Source organism: Marmota monax, unplaced genomic scaffold (assembly GCF_021218885.2).
Source record: "Marmota monax isolate L192 unplaced genomic scaffold, Marmota_monax_Labrador192_F-V1.1 WCK01_AAM20220418_F8-fsc00021, whole genome shotgun sequence".
Classification (NCBI taxonomy): Eukaryota; Metazoa; Chordata; class Mammalia; order Rodentia; family Sciuridae; genus Marmota; species Marmota monax.
Genome location: NW_026695228.1, coordinates 27,438,973 through 27,460,512, shown reverse-complemented (window position 1 = coordinate 27,460,512; position 21,540 = coordinate 27,438,973). Strand labels below are relative to the sequence as shown.

The 21,540-nt window shown below is 39.5% G+C and overlaps 1 protein-coding gene across 2 annotated transcripts; it reads left to right on the top strand.

Annotated features, from left to right (window-relative positions):
- Positions 1 to 4,004: 4,004 nt before the first annotated feature.
- Znf177 (zinc finger protein 177) lies at positions 4,005 to 19,714 on the top strand. Of its 2 annotated transcripts, XM_046437379.2 has the most exons (9): positions 4,005 to 4,494; positions 6,176 to 6,259; positions 6,844 to 6,969; positions 9,373 to 9,458; positions 9,654 to 9,737; positions 10,054 to 10,180; positions 10,537 to 10,629; positions 17,197 to 17,273; positions 18,098 to 19,714. In XM_046437379.2, exons 4-9 carry the CDS (start codon positions 9,426 to 9,428, stop codon positions 19,193 to 19,195), a joined length of 1,512 nt encoding a protein of 503 aa, XP_046293335.1. In that variant the 5' UTR covers positions 4,005 to 4,494; positions 6,176 to 6,259; positions 6,844 to 6,969; positions 9,373 to 9,425; the 3' UTR covers positions 19,196 to 19,714. The 2 variants fall into 2 exon arrangements, with proteins under 2 accessions (XP_046293335.1, XP_058432765.1); XM_058576782.1 differs by lacking the exon at positions 9,654 to 9,737.
- The last annotated feature ends 1,826 nt before the right edge of the window (positions 19,715 to 21,540 follow it).

Genomic DNA, 21,540 nt, shown 5'->3' with positions numbered 1-21,540 from the left:
CCTAAAGAAGAGATTAAGAAACAAAAGGCATAGCCAAAAAAAGCAAGGAATGTGTTTTTCCTGTCCCCCGAGGCCAGGTAGGGCTGAAGGCAGATTGCTTTTTAGCAAAGAAAGCATGTGGAGAATCAGTACAGTGAACTCATTTTATAGAATTATTCTCTGAACCTTGTGTTCCCACCATCTTCATCTATTTGTCCCCTTACACCTTACATCTAAATCTGTCTCCTTGATATAGGACAGATGTGGCTGGACACCAGAAATCAGGTTTATTTTAGCTGCAGCAGTCCAGAGGAGGCTAATGCCTAAAAAGCTTTGGACCCTGAATCTGAAAATTCTTTTAGACTTATACTCAGTGGGGTGGTTACATGTCACTGGGTGGGTACATAACAGTGACTCTTTGTCCCACATTTTTAGGCTAGACAGAGGTTTCACAAATTTTGTCTGCAAACCTGGCATTTATAAGAAAGAGGAAGCTACAAACCACAGAAATTTTTGCTGATATCCTATTGACACCCTTGGTAAAATTCTTTCTGACAAGGAAAGAAGCTTAACTGTGGCAATGGTCTTTTGGATGGGGGTGACTGGTCTGCTTCACCCTTACAAAGCAGTAAAGAAAATTTTTTTTTCAATGCTAGGGATTGGACCAATGTGTTGCACATGCTAGGCAAGTGTTCTACCACTAAGCTATACCCCTACCCCAGAATAAATTTTATTTAGGACAATTGCAGTAGGGGAGTAGAGACCTCAGTATAGAACTGGACTCAATTCTGAATACAGCATGGATAATTGGAAATTTATATGCCAAGGAACATGGTGGTGGTTCTAGGTAGACATGAGCAGTGGAAACAGGGTGTTTAAAGGGTTAATTCTATGTATAAGTGAAGAATATGGAAAACAACATCTCCCTAGAAAAGGGAAATGACAACCCCCAGGGCTGAGGGAGGACAATGGGTCCTGGGAGAGAAAAGGCAAACAAAGTGCCTTGTGCTCTCTCTGGTCTTTCCTCCTTTCCCAGTATCCTGGAGGGGAAGGCAAACAAATGGGCTCTGGGCTCTGGATTATTATCCCAGTAACAATGAGTTTCAAGCTTTTACAACTGTTTTCCTGACTTAGATTTTTAACCTGCACAACTAGTTTCCTGACTGTCCAACCAACATGTCCCAAGTCTCTGATGATTAAGTCACACAAAATCTTCTGCAATGATTAACTCTCATTAAGATCTATAAAAAACAGACCTCTTTTTTAACCAGTCACCATTTTCTCCCCTGAAAATGTGCCATTCCACTACTGCTTAATAAAGACAGCTTGCTGAGCTGAGGTCCACTCCTGTTTTCAGTTATTTTTGCTTACATGAGCCTACATGCTAACTCTCAGCATGTCTTTGAAACAATTCACACAAGGCCATTCTAACTCAGCTGTGTTTTAAAAATAATAACAGTATTTGGGCTGGGGCTGTGGCTCAGTGGTAAAGCTCTTGCCTAGCATGTGTGAGGCACTGGGTTCAATTCTCAGCCCCACATAAAAATAAATGTGAAAAATACAATCTGTTAATAAAAAGATAACAGTATTTACAATCCTTGACTAAGGAGCTTATTGTTTTCAGGATGTTCTGGTCCTTGTCCTGATAGGCTATGATTCTGCCTATCGGGGAACAGAGGGTTTTAAAAGAGGTGATTCAAAGGCTACTATCCACATTTACCCTGATGTAATTCATTTGTTAATTTGAGAGATAACCATTTCTTAAATCTTCTGGTTCCATCCCCAGAGATCTATTTACTTCATTCCTGTGATTGATGTGTGCTCAAGGACAGATAACTGGGCCTAGCATAGGAAAAGGGTAAACCTGTTTCCCCAGAAGTTAGGAAAGGGAAAAGGGAGAAGAGAAAAAAAAAGAAAGTCAGCTTTCCCTGGCCAGATAATGACCCTCTTGGAAGCTGTAATGGCGCCTCATAAATTCTGATGTTGGGATCTAAATTTACTCCCTAAGTGCTGGACCATTAAATCTACTACCTACCTTTGTGTTATGCTTATAAAAACCTGTTATCTGTAAGTTCTCAAGACACCTCCTCTTTTTGCAACTTTCTGTGCTATAAAGCTACACTCCTAGAGAGCTGGATGGCTGTCTACTATTCCCATGGGTTTTGGCCTGTCAGAATTACAAGCTTGCTTTAATTTGATTTAAATTGGAGTTGATGGTCTTTTCTTTGCGTTGTGGTTTAACACTTAGGTGGGATTCTCTAGAAACCTTCCCTTCTGTCCTAATAAAGTGAGTTGTCACTCTCCTGAGAGAAAGCACTCTCTCCTGTGAGGGTATTTTCCCCTTCTTTCTCTTCTAATAAATTCTGCTATTCTTTTACTAAGTTTCACGTCTTGCTTGAAATCTTCTGGTGCAAAGACACTAAAGACAAAGAATACATGGATTTCCAGAAATATCTTATCTCAGATATCATCTTATCTCCTTAGCAGTTGGTTGTGTGGAGGGGAAGTCAGAAAGGAATATACTAAGAGGAAACTATCACAGATAAAAGGGGAATTTTTGTTCAACCAACCTAACAGATTTCTTGCTAAACATAGGCCAAAGTGATCATACATCACCAGAATGTTAAAAGCTAAGAACCTGATTAGATATTGTTAAATTAAGTTTGGCTTCAAACAGCCCCTGTGAAGTGGATTGTAGCTTGATGTGTAAGCAATTTGGATCTAACCTTAGCAACCGGAGTCTCATCGAATCACAGTAATCAAGTTTCAGCCAGCCACAGGCTGCCACCTGGTCAGCCCATGCTCATGTAAAGCAGATGCTTCAACAACCAAGTGCATATAAGGCAAATGCTAACTGCAGCCAATCAGGTTGTTTCTGCATTTCACTTCCTTTTCTTCAGCTAAATAAAAATAAATAAATAAATATAGTGGGCAGACTTGGTTGGGGCACTCTGAATTATAACCTAATGTAATAGGTTCTTTTCTTGATCAATGTGGACCCAGTGAGCACAACCAGAGGTAATGAATAGAGAAAGCTGGCTCGTGTGGTACATGCCTGTAATCCCAGTAGCTCAGGAGACTGAGGCAGGAGGATTGAAGTTCAAAGCCAGCCTCAGCAATTTAGTGAGATCCTAAGCAATTCAGCAAGACACTGTCTCTAAATAAAATATTAAAAAGGGTTGGGGTTGTGGCCAATGGTTAAGTGCCCCTGGGTTTAATCCCTAGTACCCAAAGAAAAAAATAGAGAAGGATTTGTTACCCTCAGTGAGGAATGAAAGCACTGTAGTTATTTGCAAAGCAATGCTCTCCCTGAGGAAAGGAAGTATGTGCATTTTATTTTGTGAACCTATATATATTTATACAGACAATCGCATGTAGGGGTGGGCACATTTCTGAGCATGCTCAACTGGAAGGAAGGATGGCAGACATTGGCGTTTCTGGGTCTACTCAGTTCAGTATTACAGTGAGCCAAGTTTACTGCTGGGTGCCTAAAAGAATGACTGACGTGGTCACCTTGGCTGGTTCTTAGTAAGTTTCTCCAGAAAGTTTTAGCTGAAACAAAAAAGGACGCTTTGGTAAAAAGGTGCGAACCTCGCTTAGCGTCTAACAGAACCATCTTCAATCTGGAACACCGCCTGTGGGTTTTAGAGCCTTTTTGTTTCTCAAATAAACTTCATTTTCAGATTTTTCTTTAATATCAACGATGATCAGATAGAGGACTGGGAGGAAGGAGTTCTGGATAAACTGACTTAACAGCCTTCTTGCTAAAATCGGGTTTCACAAGGAGTTGTGCCGGTGAACTTCAGAAAGGTTCAAGAGCCTGACTGAAGTTTGATCATACCAAGAATCATTATGGTTAGTATATAAGGACAGGGTCAGGATTCAAACCAAGACAGAGGGGTTTTCATGCTACGTAGGTGCTAATTTTTTGACAGTTCTCAAGCAAAAGGTTCACGCTGGTATCTGGGTGTCAAATGACCCCAAAATCAGGTGTTCGCCCTCCTGGCCAAGCCAAACCTCGTCTTTGCTGACAACAAAGACTGGACTGAAAGAGAGGGAAGTCGACCCTCTGCCAGCCCATCCTCTGGAGCCACGCCCCCTGCAGAACTTGCGCGTCTGCGCGTGCGCCACCCGCCTGGCAACCTTCTTGACCGCAGGCTCCCTCCCGCATTGGAGGCAAGTTTCTCTCTCAGAGCTCTCAAAGTCTGACCCTGCCGGGAGAGGTCACCTGGGAGTGGGAGGGTCTAAAAGAGAGGTGCTGCGTGCTCCGGCCTCCCGTGGGCTCTCGGGAGCCACAATTCCCACTGTCTCCGAGAGCCCTGGCCGGCTGCTCCTGCCTGAGTGTAAGCGGCCGCTGGGGTGCTTGGGTCCCCAGGCGCGGGCGGGTTCGCGCGCTCTGCCAGGCGCTGTGCTCACTGTTCGGAAGCCTCCTCAGTAATATCCCTGCCGACCAGGCCACGGTGACTCCGGCTCTGGCTGCCTCCTGGCCTCACCAGCCTGGCATTTAGTGTCTCGGTGAGCGTTTGGAATTGTTCTGGTTGTGGGTGTCGGTTCTGGACGGGGGAAAGGGAGACGTGCTGAGGTTGTGAGGGAGCGCGTGGATCAGATCACCATGGACAGTGTGGGTGGAATGCTTATAAATAAACCCAGGATGGCCGCCCAGAAGAGCAGGCCTACACTGCTCCCAAATCATCACCTCTGTCCCAGTTCAGAGCCTGTATATTCCCTAGAGCCTTTTTTGGTGGTCGTGTGTCAGGAGTGGAACTCAGGTCCTTACGCAGCTAGGCCAGCTCTCTACCACCGGGCTATGCCCAGCTCACCCCTTGGGCTTTAAAATGGAGGAGTGTCTAGGAAGACGGGAGTTCTAGATACCGTGACTTAACAGGGTTCTTGCTAAAACTGGGTTTCACAAGGAGCTGTGCAGGTGAGCTTCAGAAAAGGTTCAAGAACCTGAATGAAGTTCGATCATGCAAGGAATTATTGTGGTTAGTATATAAGGACAGGGTCAGAATTCAAACCAAGAAATAGAGGGTTTTCATGCTACCTGGGTGCTAATTTTTTGATGACTCTCAAGCAAAAACGGCACGCCAGTCTCTGGATGTCAAACATCCCCAAATCACATGTTAGGTCATTAATCCTTCCAATCTGTGAATCCAGAATATTTTTACATTTATATCTGTCTTCTTCAACATTGTATATTTGCAGTGTACAGGCTTTTGACCATCTTCGTTAAATTTAGTCCGAAGTATTTCATTGTTTTTGATTCTCTTGAAATGGGATTGTTTTCTTAATTTCTGTTTTGGATAGTTCATTATTAGTTATAGAAACCCAATTGATTTATTTATTTACTTGTGTGTGTGTGTGTGTGTGTGTGTGTGTGTGTGGTGGTGGTGGTGGTGGTGGTGATAGTTCTGGGGGTTGAACCCACGGCATTGTGCATGAAGGTAAACACTCTACCAACTGAGCTATATCCCCAACCCACCCCAGTTGATTTTTATGTATTAATTTTTGGTCTTGCAGTAGTGAATAGTTGGTTTGGTTTTTTATTTTGTTTTGTTTTGTTTTTTTTGGTAGGTTCTTTAAGGATAGATTATATCTGGTTGTGTTAATCACCTTTTTGTCAGTGTGACCAAAACACTTGACAAGAATAATTTAGAGGAAAAGTTTAATTTGGGCTCAGAGTTTCAGAAGTTCAGTCCATGGTCAGTCCACCCATTGCTCTGAGCCAGAGGAGAGAGAGCATCATGGCAAAAGGACGGGGTGGGGGAAAGTTGCCAGGAAATGGAGAGATTAAAGAGCCAGGGTCAAAATATAATCCCAAAGGCACACCCCCAGAGATCTACTTCCTCCAGCCACACCCCATTTGCCTATAGTTACCACCTACTATTCCATTCAAATTACTAATGCATCAAATTGATTAATCCACTGATGAGGTGACAGCCCTCATAATCTAATCATTTCACTGCTGAATATTCTTTCATTAACACAACAACTTTAGGGGGACACCTCATGTTCAAACCATAACGATAATAACTTATGCTGCTACTGTTTCTGGCACACACATCACAGGCTGCTCAGCATTTTAAGGCAACTTAGAATTTGAGTCCACTTAGAATTTGTATGAAGTGCCTTCCAGGCTTGTGAGTATGGAAACTGTGGGCATCCTGGGTTCTCAAGTTTTATTTCCTCTTCTCAGGATCTTCAAGGCTTTTTATGTCTTCATGAGGCAAAATCAGAAGAAGAAAATATGGTGACTGAGTGGCTGACAAATCATTCTCAGGTAAGTAGGAAATTGACTTTTCTATGGAAAAGTATGCTGCTTCCTATCAAGTAACTGTATTTCCCCTGAGTGGAAGAGTTTCTTCAAACAAATAGGACTTAGGGACTAAGTTTCCAGTGAGATTTCCTCAAGTTATAGCCTCTCATGTGGTTAACAGATTACATAGGGAAGTGATGCCGTTTTTCCAATACTAATTCATTCTGAATTTCATTTATGTTTTTCATTCTTTGATTTTACTATGGTAGACTGCAAAGGAGAGAATTAACATGTACTTCTCTCAGAGAATTTTATGCTATCATTTAAGCATTTATTTGAGTGCCTATAATGTGTTCAAGACTACATTAAAACCTGTTAGTAGAGAAAAATAAGGCCAAAATGGATCACAGTCTATTGTGGTAAGATATAGTCAGGTGAAAGAGATGCCCATGTGACTAAATTAGGTCACCACTAAATATGAACAGATAGAAAAGAGAAGAGCAGTGAAGACCATGGAACCTATTCAAAGCATTGGGTCCCTCATTCTTCTCCAAATGACATAGTGGGGATGCTCCTTGTCTCACACCAGTGTGTTTATGATGGTTTAGGACTTAGTGTCCTTTGAGGATATGAACTTGACCCAGGAGGAATGGACTTTGCTGGACCAGACTCAGAGAAACTTATACAGAGATGCGATGCTGGAGAACTACAAGAATCTAATTCCATTTGGTAAGGTTGGTACCATTTCTTCAATTTAGTTTTTCCTGAATAAATATTAAGTATCATATTCTAGGGTCTGCATATTAATAGCAATGCAATCATAAACAAACCAAAGGTGTTCCTTTCAAGACTTACTGTCTAGTGACTTTCTCATAAGAAATGGAATTCTGTTTGTTGTACTGTCTTTGTTTTCTCCATGGATAAAAGGCTTCATAACTGTACAAGCTTAAGCCAGTGTTTCAGAGGAAAGATCACTGTTCTTTTGTTACACAATGAAAGAGAAAGATAAACTGTTTGTATTTGCAGTTCACTTGAAAGCTCACTGGCTGACTACTTGGAGCATAAAGATTATGTTATTTCTCAAGTTATGCCTGACAATGGTCAGAATGCCAGAAAAACAGAATCTTGGCCTTTGGTTTATGGAAATATTTGTCATCCCTTGCACATTCTTCTTACATCATGCCTCTTTCCCTAAGAGCAGTGAACCAGCCACGTATAGACCTGGTCTGACTTTTCATGTAGTACAAGAAGAGCTAAGGACAATGGAGAAAGTTCTCCAAGGTGAGATAAAAGGAAGATGTGATTCTTTATGAGAAACAGCCATTATCTATAAGATGTACAGTACATTTGGAAATCTTAAGTAGAAAGCTTTTGAAGATACACTTTTTTCCTGAGAATATTGAGTCCATTTGGTTTCTGAGGTTGCTTGGGTAACTTCCATCACTTTCCATCCATCTTTAAAACATTTGATCTGTCAGTAAGATGAAAGAAATTTATCATTTGCACTTAGCTCTTTGTCCATTTCTTTTCAACTTAGTTTCCCTGATTATGCCTGTTACTGTTTTATTATCGATTTTAGTGTTTAGGGGACTGGATAAAAGACTTTGGGTTTCATGTATGCCTAGCATACATGAAGCCCTGAGTTTAATCCCCAGCATCAAAAAAATTAAAAAATTACCAATCTTATTTTTAGGGAATTATTTCTTCATAATCTACCAATTTGACCACAGACCTTATTATTTCCAAACTCTTAAAACAGCCAAATCTCTCAATCTGTTTTTTTTTTTTTGGGGGAGGGGGGTGTGTTTAAGAGAAAACTTTATTTCAGGTCAGTTTTTGAAAGTATATATGCATTGAGTGGTCTTGCATTTTTAACATCTTCCTTCCATTATTTATATCTCCAAGAACTTAATTTTTTTTTCATCTTAAAATTATGTGCCTTCTTGCGGGACACGGCAGTGCATGCCTATAATCCCAGCGGCTCAGGAGGCTGAGGCAGGAGGATCGCACATTCAAAGCCAGCCTTAGTAATGGTGAGGTGCTGAGTGAGACCCTGTCTCTAAATAAAATACAAAATAGGGTTTGGGATTGGCTCAGTGATTGATTGCCCCTGAGTTCAATCTGTGGTACCTCCCCCCCAAAAAAATTATATGCCTTCTTGATTGAGAGCCTCCCATTTGTTTTCCCTAGGCCAGTGTCCTGAAATGTTCAAATCTGTCTTTCTTCTTCCAATTCCATAGGGTCAAGCTGGCCTACACAAAGCTCTTGGATTCACTGTTTTCTGTGGTGCAATTAGGGAGCAAACTATGTTCAACATATCCATAATCGGTTTTTTTTTTCTCCAGCAGTGTGCTGAAACTTCTCTGCTGGCCTCCTAGACTACCATGAGGTATTCTCATGATAGATAGTTAAGCTAAGTGTGTCAAGAAATATGCACAAAAGTAGGATTTCTCAGGAGATAATATATACTCAGGTACAGGCACCTGCAGTCAAGGCCTGGGAGGTGGGCTCTGAATGAAGGAGATCTGATTTCAAATCCCAGCTCTGCTGTCAGGTTTGGCAGCATTAAATTTTGATGACTTCCGTTATACAGCTAAGTGTGATGAACATTGTTCTGTAGTATGATCCTTTTATTATTAAATGAAAATATATTCACCTAAAAGGAAATACAGGCAAATGATAATTTCTAATTTCTACCAACCTCTGTGGATTGCCAGTTATTGAACTGAGTAATTGACGTATATTAACTAGTCAGTCCAACCCTAAGAGGTATGTCCCATTTTAAAGATGTTTAAACCAAGGGTGTGGTACAAAATACTTTAGATCTACCTTGAAGATTTGTTGTTCTGTATAGTTCTCGGCTGTTTCCCCGGTAAGTCCTGATTTCTGCATGAGTAAGTGGCATTTAGAGACAGTTTGACACTATAAAGATATACTGCTCCTTAACTGTTACTGACTACAAGCCTTTGCAGTGGTTCAGGCCAGAAAGAAGTTCAAAAAGAAAAATTAGTAAGTACATATTATGTAAGAATTATACTATGTTCTTGCATAGGAAAACAAATCTTAACTCTTATATAAATATAAGGAAGCTTCTGTGTCTATAGGTGTTGAATATGAACATCTTTCTTCTCTTTTAGCTCTGTTTGCTTAGGACCATGTCCAGCTAGGGCAGAAATATCCAAGAGAAAGAATGGCTGCAGGATTGCTGCCAGCTTGGTCACAGGTATGTAGGAAATAATTCAGTTTCTGATAAAATGTTACTGTGCTTTAAGCACATCTCTTATGCATGATTTGCAGTTTTACACCCCAGGTGTGGCTGACCCAGTCCTCTCCCCATTATGTGGGCTTTTTAAGAGGGAATGTCAGGAAAAGCTACTACATTTCTAAATTTTTTTTTTTTTTTTGGTTTCTCATCCAGATGAAGTATGAATTCTGGATTCCATACTCTGCTGAGTCTATGGGAAAAATTCCACTAGGAAAACAACCATTATTAATTTCTCAGGTATTTTATTCCTGCAGCCTGCCCTATCTATGTAGGATCTAAGTAAGACAAAGAGTCCACACAACCTAATTGTGCAAAGATCAGGTCAACCATGTCTTTAAAAACCTGCTAAAGCTATAAGCCTGGATGAGATGGCCCAGGGGATGAAGATTTAATGAGAACTGAGCCTTGGGGCTATAACAGAAGACCTCAGACACTTGTCCTGGCTTTCAATGCCTTGGATCCCTTTCCAGTCCTGTCAGCTTCACCCATCTTCCCCAGCTTATTGTTGAAGATAAGTCATTGGCTGAGCCAGATTGTGTATATGATGTTTTAGAATTCAGTGACCTTCCAGGAAGTGGCAGTGGACTTCTCTCAGGAAGAGTGGGCATTGCTGGACCCTGCTCAAAAAATTTTATACAGAGATGTGATGCTGGAGAACTTTAGGAACCTGGCCTCAGTGGGTAAGGCTTGTGCAATTCATTTATTCATTTGTTCACAAAGCAAGTAGTTCTTAAGCACTTATTGCATTATAGTCTGTGAAAAGAATGGAATGGATGGTCCTCTCATTAAAAGCTTTAGGTAATTTGTAGTCTGTGTATGATCTTGAACCTGAGTTTCAAAGGTCACTTTCCTATGGGGCACAGAGTGTTTCCTTCTTGGGCCTTGTGAAGGAGCTCTACTCTGATTATTACTGCTCCTAAAGCTGAACTTAACCATCTTCAGCCTCCTTTGAGGCCAAAGTATAGAATCAGTTTTGTGGAAAGTCTTCTTGTCTCCTAACAGTCCTCCCGCGTCATATGTCTTTCCTCGCATATAGGGTATCACCTCTGCAAACACAGTCTCATCTCCAAGGTAGAACAAGAAGAGCTGAGGACAGAGGAGAAAGGAATATTCCAAAGCACCTTTGAAGGTGAGTCTTGGGCAGAAAGGAGTTACTGCATAGAACAGTCTTGACTAGTGAGATTTGGGAATAAATCAGTGCAGGGGAAAAAAGGGTGAAGCCATTACTGATTTTCTTTTTATCAGTCCCTTCATTCATACTTTCATTAGGTCTTAGAGGAAGAACTGTTTTATTTATTTATTTACTTATTTTAATTTTTATTGTTGGTTGTTCAAAACATTACAAATTTCTTGATATATCATATTTCACACTTTGATTCAAGTGGGTTATGAACTCCCATTTTTACCCCGTATACAGATTGCAGAATCACATCGGTTACACATCCACTGATTTACATATTGCCATACTAGTGTCTGTTGTATTCTGCTGCCTTTCTTATCCTCTACTATCCCCCCTCCCCTCCCCTCCCCTCTTCTCTCTCTACCCCATCTACTGTAATTCATTTCTCCCCCTTGTTTTTTTTTTCCCTTTCCCCTCACTTCCTCTTGTATGTAATTTTGTATAACCCTGAGGGTTTCCTTCCATTTCCATGCAATTTCCCTTCTCTCTCCCTTTCCCTCCCACCTCTCATCCCTGTTTAATGTCAATCTTTTTCTCATGCTCTTCCTCCCTACTCTGTTCTTACTTACTCTCCTTATATCAAAGAAGACATTTTGCATTTGTTTTTTAGGGATTGGCTAGCTTCACTTAGCATAATCTGCTCTAATGCCATCCATTTCCCTGTAAATTCTATGATTTTGTCATTTTTTAATGCAGAGTAATACTCCATTGTGTATAAATGCCACATTTTTTTTATCCATTCCTCTATTGAAGGGCATTTAGGTTGGTTCCACAGCCTTGCTATTGTGAATTGTGCTGCTATGAACATCGATGTAGCAGTGTTCCTGTAGTATGCTCTTTTTAGGTCTTTAGGGAATAGACCGAGAAGGGGAATAGCTGGGTCAAATGGTGGTTCCATTCCCAGCTTTCCAAGAAATCTCCATACTGCTTTCCAATTTGGCCGCACCAATTTGCAGTCCCACCAGCAACGTACAAGTGTACCCTTTTCCCCACATCCTCGCCAGCACTTGTTGTTGTTTGACTTCATAATGGCTGCCAATCTTACTGGAGTGAGATGGTATCTTAGGGTGGTTTTGATTTGCATTTCTCTGATTGCTAGAGATGGTGAGCATTTTTTCATGTACTTGTTGATTGATTGTATGTCCTCCTCTGAGAAGTGTCTGTTCAGGTCCTTGGCCCATTTGTTGATTGGGTTATTTGTTTCCTTATTGTTTAATTTTTTGAGTTCTTTGTATACTCTGGATATTAGGGCTCTATCTGAAGTGTGAGGAGTAAAGATTTGTTCCCAGGATGTAGGCTCCCTATTTACCTCTCTTATTGTTTCTCTTGCTGAGAAAAAAATTTTAGTTTGAGTAAGTCCCATTTGTTGATCCATTTTGAGTTAACTTTTGTGCATGGCGAGAGAAAGGGATTCAGTTTCATTTTGTTGCATATGGATTTCCAGTTTTCCCAGCACCATTTGTTGAAGATGCTATCCTTCCTCCATTGCATGCTTTTAGCCCCTTTATCAAATATAAGATAGTTGTAATTTTGTGGATTGGTTTCTGTGTCCTCTATTCTGTACCATTGGTCCACCCGCCTGTTTTGGTACCAGTACCATGCTGTTTTTGTTACTATTGCTCTGTAGTATAGTTTGAAGTCTGGTATCGCTATACTGCCTGATTCACACTTCCTGCTTAGAATTGTTTTTGCTATTCTGGGTCTTTTATTTTTCCATATGAATTTCATGATTGCTTTCTCTATTTCTACAAGAAATGCCGTTGGGATTTTGATTGGCATTGCATTAAACCTATAGAGAACTTTGGGTAATATCGCCATTTTGATGATGTTAGTTCTGCCTATCCATGAACAGGGTATATTTTTCCATCTTCTAAGGTCTTCTTCTATTTCTCTCTTTAGGGTTCTGTAGTTTTCATTGTATAAGTCTTTCACCTCTTTTGTTAGATTGATTCCCAAGTTTTTTTATTTGTTTTTTTTGTTTGTTTGTTTGTTTTTTGAGGATATTGTAAATGGAGTGGCTGTCCTCATTTCCATTTCAGAGGATTTGTCGCTGATATACAGGAATGCCTTTGATTTATGCGTGTTGATTTTATATCCTGCCACTTTGCTGAATTCATTTATTAGCTCTAATAGTTTCTTTGTAGACCCTTTTGGGTCTGCTAGGTATAGAATCATGTCATCTGCAAATAGTGATAATTTAAGTTCTTCTTTTCCTATTTTTATGCCTTTAATTTCTTTCGTCTGTCTAATTGCTCTGGCCAGTGTTTCGAGAACTATGTTGAACAGAAGTGGTGAGAGAGGGCATCCCTGTCTTGTTCCAGATTTTAGAGGGAATGCCTTCAATTTTTCTCCATTCAGAATGATGCTTAGCATAGACAGCTTTTAAGTCTATTGATGTGGTGAATAACATTTATTGATTTCCTTATATTGAACCAGCCTTGAATCCCAGGGATGAATCCTACTTGATCATGGTGCACAGTTTTTTTGATATGTTTTTGTATCCGATTCGCCAGAATTTTATTGAGGATTTTTGCATCTAGATTCATTAGAGATATTGGTCTGTAGTTTTCTTTCTTTGAAATGTCTTTGTCTGGTTTAGGAATCAGGGTGATGTTGGCCTCATAGAATGAATTTGGAAGTTCTCCCTCTTTTTCTATTTCCTGGAATAGCTTGAAAAGTATTGGTATTAGTTCATCTTTAAAGGTTTTGTAAAACTCTGCTGTATACCCATCCGGTCTTGGGCTTTTCTTAGTTGGTAGTCTTTTGATGGCTTCTTCTATTTCCTAAATTGATATTGGTCTGTTTAGGTTATCTATATCCTCCTGACTCAATCTGGGTGGATCATATGACTTAAGAAATTTATCAATGCCTTCACTATCTTCTATTTTATTGGAGTATAAGGATTCAAAATAATTTCTAATTATCTTCTGTATTTCTGAAGTGTCTGTTGTGATATTGCCTTTTTCATCCCGTATGCTAGTAATTTGAGTTCTCTCTCTTCTTTTCTTCGTTAGCATGGCTAAGGGTCTGTCGATCTTGTTTATTTTTTCAAAGAACCAACTTTTAGTTTTGTCAATTTTTTCAATTGTTTCTTTTGTTTCGATTTCATTAATTTCAGCTCTGATTTTAATTATTTCTTGCCTTCTACTTCTTTTCTGTTGTTTTGCTCTTCTTTTTCTAGGATTTTGAGATGAAGTGTGAGATCATTTATTTGTTGGTTTTTCCTTTTTTTAAGGAATGAACTCCAGGCAATGAATTTTCCTCTTAGAACTGCTTTCATTGTGTCCCATAGATTCCGATATGTTGTGTCTGTGTTTTCATTTATCTCTAAGAATTTTTTAATTTCCTCCTTGATGTCTTCTATAACCCATTGATCATTCAGTAACCTATTGTTCATTTTCCAAGTGATGCATGATTTTTCCTTCCTTCTTTTATCGTTGATTTCCAGTTTCATTCCATTATGATCAGATAAGATGAATGGTATTATCTCTACTCCTTTATAATGTCTAAGAGTTGCCCTGTGACATAATATATGATCTATTTTTGAGAAGGATCCATGTGCTGCTGAGAAAAAAGTGTAACTGCTTGATGTAGGGTGGTATATTCTATATATGTCAATTAAGTCTAGGTTATTAATTGTATTATTGAGTTCTATAGTTTCTTTATTCTACTTTTGTTTGGAAGATCTGTCCAGTGGTGAGAGAGGTGTGTTGAAGTCTCCCATAATTATTGTATGGTGGTCTATTAGACTCTTGAACTTGAGAAGAGTTTGTTTGATGAACATAGCTGCACCATTGTTTGGAGCATATATATTTATGATTGTTATGTCTTGTTGGTGCATGGTTCCCTTGAGCAGTATGTAGTGTCCCTCTTTATCCCTTTTGATTAACTTTGGCTTGAAATCTATTTTATTTGATATGAGTATGGACACTCCTGCTTGTTTCCAAAGTCCATATGAGTGATATGATTTTTCCCAACCTTTCACCTTCAGTCTATGTATGTCTTTTCCTGTCAAATGCGTCTCCTGTAGGCAGCATATTGTTGGATCTTTTTTTTTTTTTTTTTTGATCCATTCTACTAGCCTGTGTGTCTTAATTGGTGAGTTTAAGCCATTAACATTTAGGGTTATTATTGAGATATGGATTGTTCTTCCAGCCATATTTGTTTATTTATGTTACTTAACATGGTTTGTTTTTCCTGTTTGATTATATTTTCCCTTTACTGTACTACCTCCCACTTTTGGTTTTCATTGTTATTTTCCATTTCCTCTTCCTGTAATGTTTTGCCGAGGATGTTTTGAAAAGATGGTTTTCTAGCTGCAAATTCTTTTAGCTTTTGTTTATCATGGAAGGTTTTAATTTCATCTTCCATCCTGAAGCTTAATTTCGCTGGATACACAATTCTTGGTTGGAACCCATTTTCTTTCAGCATTTGAAATATGTTGTTCCAGGATCTTCTAGCTTTCAGAGTCTGTGTTAAAAGATCAGCTGTTATCCTGATTGGTTTACCCCTAAATGTAATCTGCTTCCTTTCTTTTGAAGCTTTTAAAATTCTCTCCTTATTCTGTATGTTGGGCATCTTCATTATAATGTGTCTAGGTGTGGATCTCTTATGATTTTGCACATTCGGCATCCTGAAGGTTCTAGGATTTGGTTTCTGTCTCATTCTTCAAGTCTGGGAAGTTTTCTCGTATTATTTCATTTAACAGATTGCTCATTCCTTTGGTTTGGACCGCTATACCTTCCTGTATCCCAATGACTCTTAGGTTCCGTCTCTTTATGTTATCCCATATTTCTTGGATGTTGTGCTCATGGTTTCTTAAGAGTCTCGTTGAGTTGTCTATGTTCTTTGAAGTTGAAATAATTTGTCTTCATTGTCTGATGTTCTGTCTTCTAAGTGTTCTACTCTGCTGGTAGTATTCTCATTTGAGTTTTTAAGTTGGTTTATTGCTTCCTGCATTTCTAGGATTTCTGTTTGTTTGTTTTTTTATAACCTCTATCTCCCTGTAGAGTTGATCTTTTGCTTCTTGGATTTGTTTATGTAATTCATTGTCAAAGTGATCTTTCATTGTCTGATTTTGCTGTATAATGTCTTCCTTGAGACTCCAGATCATCTGAAGCATGTAAATCCTGAATTCTTTATCTGATATTCCATCTGCTGCAGCTATTACCTCTTCTAAAGTTGAGTTGACCTGCATTGCTTGTGGTCCTTTCTTTCCTTGTCTTTTCATACTGCTCGCGTTTCTTTCTGCTTGGTGAAACTGTTGTGTTTTTGAATTTTCCCCCTATATATTTATATTGCTCTTGTATAGTTACAAAGTCTCCCTTTCAGGGGTGGGCGGCAGCTGTGCTCCTCCTCCAATTGGGGTGATCTATCACGCCAGGGGGCCGCTGGGCCCCTTCTCCAGGTCGCATGGTCTGCCTACCTTGCAGGCAACAGCTGGGCCCCTCCTCCAATAGGGGTGATCTGTCTACCACGCTGGCGGGCCGCTGGGCCTGTTCTCCAGGTTGCAGGTCTGCCTACCTTGCAGGCGCGGGTGGCGGCTGTGCCCCTCCTCCTATTGGGGTGATCATTCAACTAGGCCAGCGGGCCGCTGGGCCCCTTCTCTGTGACATGCGGTCTGCCTACCTTGCGGGCAGCAGCTGGGCCCTTCCTCCAATTGGGGTGATGTGTATACCACGCCGGCGGGCCGCTGGGCCTGTTCTCCCAGTTGGTCGCAGGTCTGCCTACCTTGCAGGCGCGGGCGCTCTGCCCCTCCTCCAATTGGGGTGATGTGTCTACCACGCTGGCGGGCCACTGGGCCTGTTCTGCCCGTCTGCCTACCTTGCAGGCGCAGGCGGTGGCTCTGCTCTGCCCCTCCTCCAATTGGGGTGACATGTCTACCACGCTGACAGGCTGCTGGGCCTGTTCTGCCGGTCGGTTGCAGGTCTGCCTACCTTGCAGGCACGGGCGGTGGCTCTGCTCTGCCCCTCCTCCAATTGGGGTGACGTGTCTAGAAAGAACTGTTTTAATTCCTCTTTAAATTCAATACCTCATGAATGCTTTGTTTTCTGTTGTTCCTATTTTGCTTTCCAGATAATGCCACATTTTATTTTCTCAAACTTCCAGAATCCTTGCCAAGTAAATTCCTCTCATTTCCTTTGCATGTTTCTATTCTTAACATCTCTTCCCACAGCTTTTTATTTGTTTGGGTTTGGTCTCTGGATGCATTTTCCCTTTAACATTTTCTTGTATTTACTCTTATGGTTTGGAAACTAATCAACAGGAGCCTGCTTCCTTTTCTTTTCATCCTAGCCTTTTCTCCCAATGATTATTAAAAAAAAATTTCCCCGGGGCTGGGGTTGTGGCTCAGCAGTAGAGCGCTCACCTCACACATGTGAGACCCTGAGTTCGATCCTCAGCATCACATAAAAAATAAATAAATAAATAAATAAATAAATAAGTGAAATAAAGGTGTTGTGTCCAATACAACTAAAAAATAAAGATATTTTTAAAAAATTTCCCTATGCTTTTCAGACTGGGAAACTCAACTAAAAGATTCAATTCCTGTGCAGAATGTTCCTGGGAATACAACATCCAATGGCATAAAAATGGTAAGATGTACCTGAAATGATGCCAGGCATGGTACCACACTGAGAATCACAAATTTGATTCCAGCCTGGGCAACTTAGCAAGACCCTGTCTCAAAAGAAAGGTCTGGGGATATAGTACAGTGGCATAGCATTTGCCTACCATGAATAAAGCCCTGGGTTCAGTCTCAGTACTTAAAGTTTGCTAAGAATGATTCCTGGTTCTTTATGGAAGATGAGAATTAACAACAAGTAAAAAAACAACATTACTCTAAAATCAGGGGCATGAGTTGAGGAAGAGGCATTTACTCCTCAGAAAGCTGAACTAGAAGGCAGTATTAGAGAAATCTATAAACCTAATTCAGAAAGTTTCTAGGTCCGAAATCTATAAACCTAATTCAGAAAGCTTCTAGAAGGCAGTATTAGAGAAATCTATAAACCTAATTTAGTACTTGCTGCTTCACAGATAATACCCACAATATTTACTTAAGCATTGTTCTAGTATTAAGTACTTAATACATAATTAATTTTTCATTCATACTAGAGAATCTCTATTGGACAAAGCTCAATAGCTTATTCACCTTGAAAAACTAATACAGCAAAAGTCATACCTGTAGTCCCAGCACTCAAAGGGTAAGGCAGGAAGATCACTTGAGCCTCAAGATCAGCCTGGGCAGTTTAGTGATACTCTGTCTCCTTAAAAAACAACCAACAACAAAAAAGTCATAACCAACATTAGTCATAATCATCTACTACTTTTATATGGCAAAATCCACATGGAAGGGAATTCCTAGGGGTGAGATTAATGTCAGAAAGCCTTTAGTCACCACTTATTTTTTATTCAATAGGTACCAACCCAACCTGGCAAGAAACCTATAGAAAGATTCTTCAGAAAGAACCCTTACCTTATTTGTATCAGTCATTGCAAGGAAGAGAAATGCTATAAATATAAAGAATACGGCAAAGGCTTCAAACATCCCTCAACTACTAAAAGTCATGTGAGTATGCACACTGCAGAGAAAATTTTAGAATGTAAGGATTGTGGGAAAGTTTTCAATCAGGAGTCATGCCTTAGAAAACACTTAAGAACTCTCACAGGAGAGAAGGCTTACAGGTGTAATCAGTGTGGTGTATCCTTCAGCCTTCACTTTTCCTTCTCAGGATGTGAGCAAATACATACTGGAGAGAAATTCTATGAACGCACTGACTGTAGAACAAAGTCTTCCCTTAGTGTTCATAAAAAAATACAAACTGTGGAGGAGAGCTTGGAATGTAACAAATATGGGAGAGCTTTCACTGACCCTTTGTCCCTTCAGAAATGTGTCAGAACTCACACTAAAGAGAAACTCTATGAGTGCAGTGACTGTGGAAAAGCCTTCATTTTTCAGTCCTCCCTGAAGAAACATATGAGATCCCACACTGGAGAGAAACCTTACGAGTGTAATCATTGTGGAAAATCCTTCAGCCAGAGCTCTCATCTCAATGTGCACAAAAGAACTCACACTGGAGAGAAACCCTATGATTGTAAGGAGTGTGGGAAGGCCTTCACTGTTCCTTCATCCCTTCAGAAACATGTGAGAACCCACACTGGAGAGAAACCTTATGAATGCACTGACTGTGGAAAAGCCTTCATTGATCAGTCATCTCTTAAGAAACACACACGGTCTCACACTGGAGAAAAACCATATGAGTGTAATCAGTGTGGAAAATCCTTCAGCACAGGCTCTTATCTTATTGTGCACAGAAGAACTCACACTGGAGAAAAAACCTATGAGTGTAAAGAATGCGGGAAGGCCTTTAGGAATTCCTCTTGCCTGAGGGTACATGTGAGAACACACACTGGAGAGAAGCCCTATAAATGCATGCAGTGTGGGAAAGCCTTCAGCACAAGCACTAACCTTATAATGCACAAGCGAATACATACAGGACAGAAAGTCTGTGAATGAAATGACTTTTGAGGAGGTTATGTTGTCCTGCATGTCTCATTCCTCATTCTAGAACTCACACTGGAGAGAAATTGTATTGTAAACCATGTGGAAAAAGTATTGAGGCACAATTCTTAGTTCTTATCAGTAATGACTGTTTCATACTTAAAGTGCCATAACTCATTAATTTATAAGCATTGAAGACAATATATCAGTAAACTGCTTGACTCACACCACAAAAGTTTTGATAATGTAATATTATAAGTTAGTACTAAATAATGTCTGATTCCTATCAAGATATTTTAGACCCACAGATAAGTTAGAAGTGAGTTTATTAATAGGCATATCTTATGTATATTTTAGTTAACTTTATTTTAACTCATTTTGGACAGAATGCATAGTCTTAATGATATAGATAAATGTAAAAAGTTGGTAGAAACTTGCTGTGTGGTGTACGTAGCTGACAGAACTAGTTACTGTCCCAATATTCATTCTCTGCCCCCTTGTTCCTTAAAATAAAAATCTCACAATTTTGTTTAATTTGGCAATATTGAAACAGTGTTTAAGCACTCATTTCCCAACCTACCTTGCAGCGATATGATTGGCCAAATGTATCCACAGTCCTTAAAACGAGAAGACAGATGTCACTGAATGTGGCTTCTAAGGAATCTTATGGAAATAGGAACATCTCATTTAGCATTTTCTTATCACCATTTGCCCTTTCTCTTATCCTTTCTTTTTTCCTAAGAAATACATCATCAAGAGGATAACAGTTACAAGATATTAATGACACAACAGAGGATACATAATATCTACCTGCACCAATCCTGAACTGCTTATCTCTAGATTTCATGTTATATGAGAAAATAAACTCCTGTTTAAACTACTCTTTTTTACCAGGGATTGAACTCAGGGACACTGAGACATATCCCCAACCCTGACTTGTATTTTTTATTTAGAGACAGGGTCACACTGAGTTGCTTAGCACCTCACTTTTGCTGAGGCTGGCTTTGAACTTGGCAATCCTCCTGCCTCCACCTCCCATGTTATTGGGATTACAGGCGTGCATCATTGCACCCAGCTAAACTACTCTTGTGAGAAGTTTCACTTATAACTGATTTCAGTTCCAGCTGTTTTAGCTGATGTGTATTCAAGTTTTATGAATCCTTCATGTATGGTTGAAACCTATGTTTTCTAATTGTTGAATATAACAGGCTATCTATCCATGTATCCATTGGGTAAATATTTTTTTTAATTTGTATAATTACAAACTATCTCTTGATCTGCCAATTATTGAGAAATATGCTACAGTGTCACACCATAACTGAATTGTCAAATGATTTGTTTTTAAAGAATTGTCTCCTTTCTTTTACTTTCAGGCACCGTAATAGGATGGCATATAAGTTTACTGATTTTACATGTTTCTGCTAAGTGTCCCTTTATTCTTATAGTAGTGCACATCCTTTTTCCCTAATAATGAGGTACTCATTAATTCACTTTATATAGATGTGACCTACTGACCTAACTAATGCCATTTTCTCCATACCAACTTGTAAAGATAAGAGCAAATTATCTTTTCTCAGTACTCAGTTAATGCTGTGCCTGCAGTAACATGTCACTATTCATCTGCAGCTGTCCTTTATATTGATGATTATTTGCTGACTAGCCCTGAGAAGAAGGAAATATCAAGTACTTTAAATTTAAATGCTTTAGTAAAGTATATATGAATGATAGGACAGGAAGTAGGCCAAACCTGGTAAAGGAATTCAGCTGTCTGCAACATGCTAAGATGTTTTCACCAAGGTGACAGGAACTTGTAACACCTACTTCAAAGAAATAGCACAGTGCTTGACATGCCTTTTTGGGGTTGGGAAGGATTATATAATACATTTGAATATTCCACACTGAAATATCTACAGATGGCTGTACTACTGAATTCTGCCCTATAAAAGTTACAAGCAATATGGAAACAATTGAGAATTTAGAAAATCAAGGAACACATTCTGGCAATATATGAAGACAATATAAGCAGAAAAACAAATTAAGACAAAGACTATAAAACCCAAAAACCTTCAAAAGTCATTTATAAAAGTAGGTAGTTTTCAAAAAGAGAATCTGTCATGCTCAATTTAACTTTATCCAGAAAGAGAAAGTTGGTTTTATACTAGAAGAATCAATCAATATAATTCACTTTTTAAATAGGACTCTTCCTCATTTAGCCATCCTAATAATTATTTGGCACATAAAATGAATAAAGCAATGTTGTAAATATTACTGCACTATTAAACAAATATCCTAGTAGAATAGGAAAAAATTTGGTAAATTTGAGAGATTTATGAGCCCGGCACAGTGGCACATGCCTATAA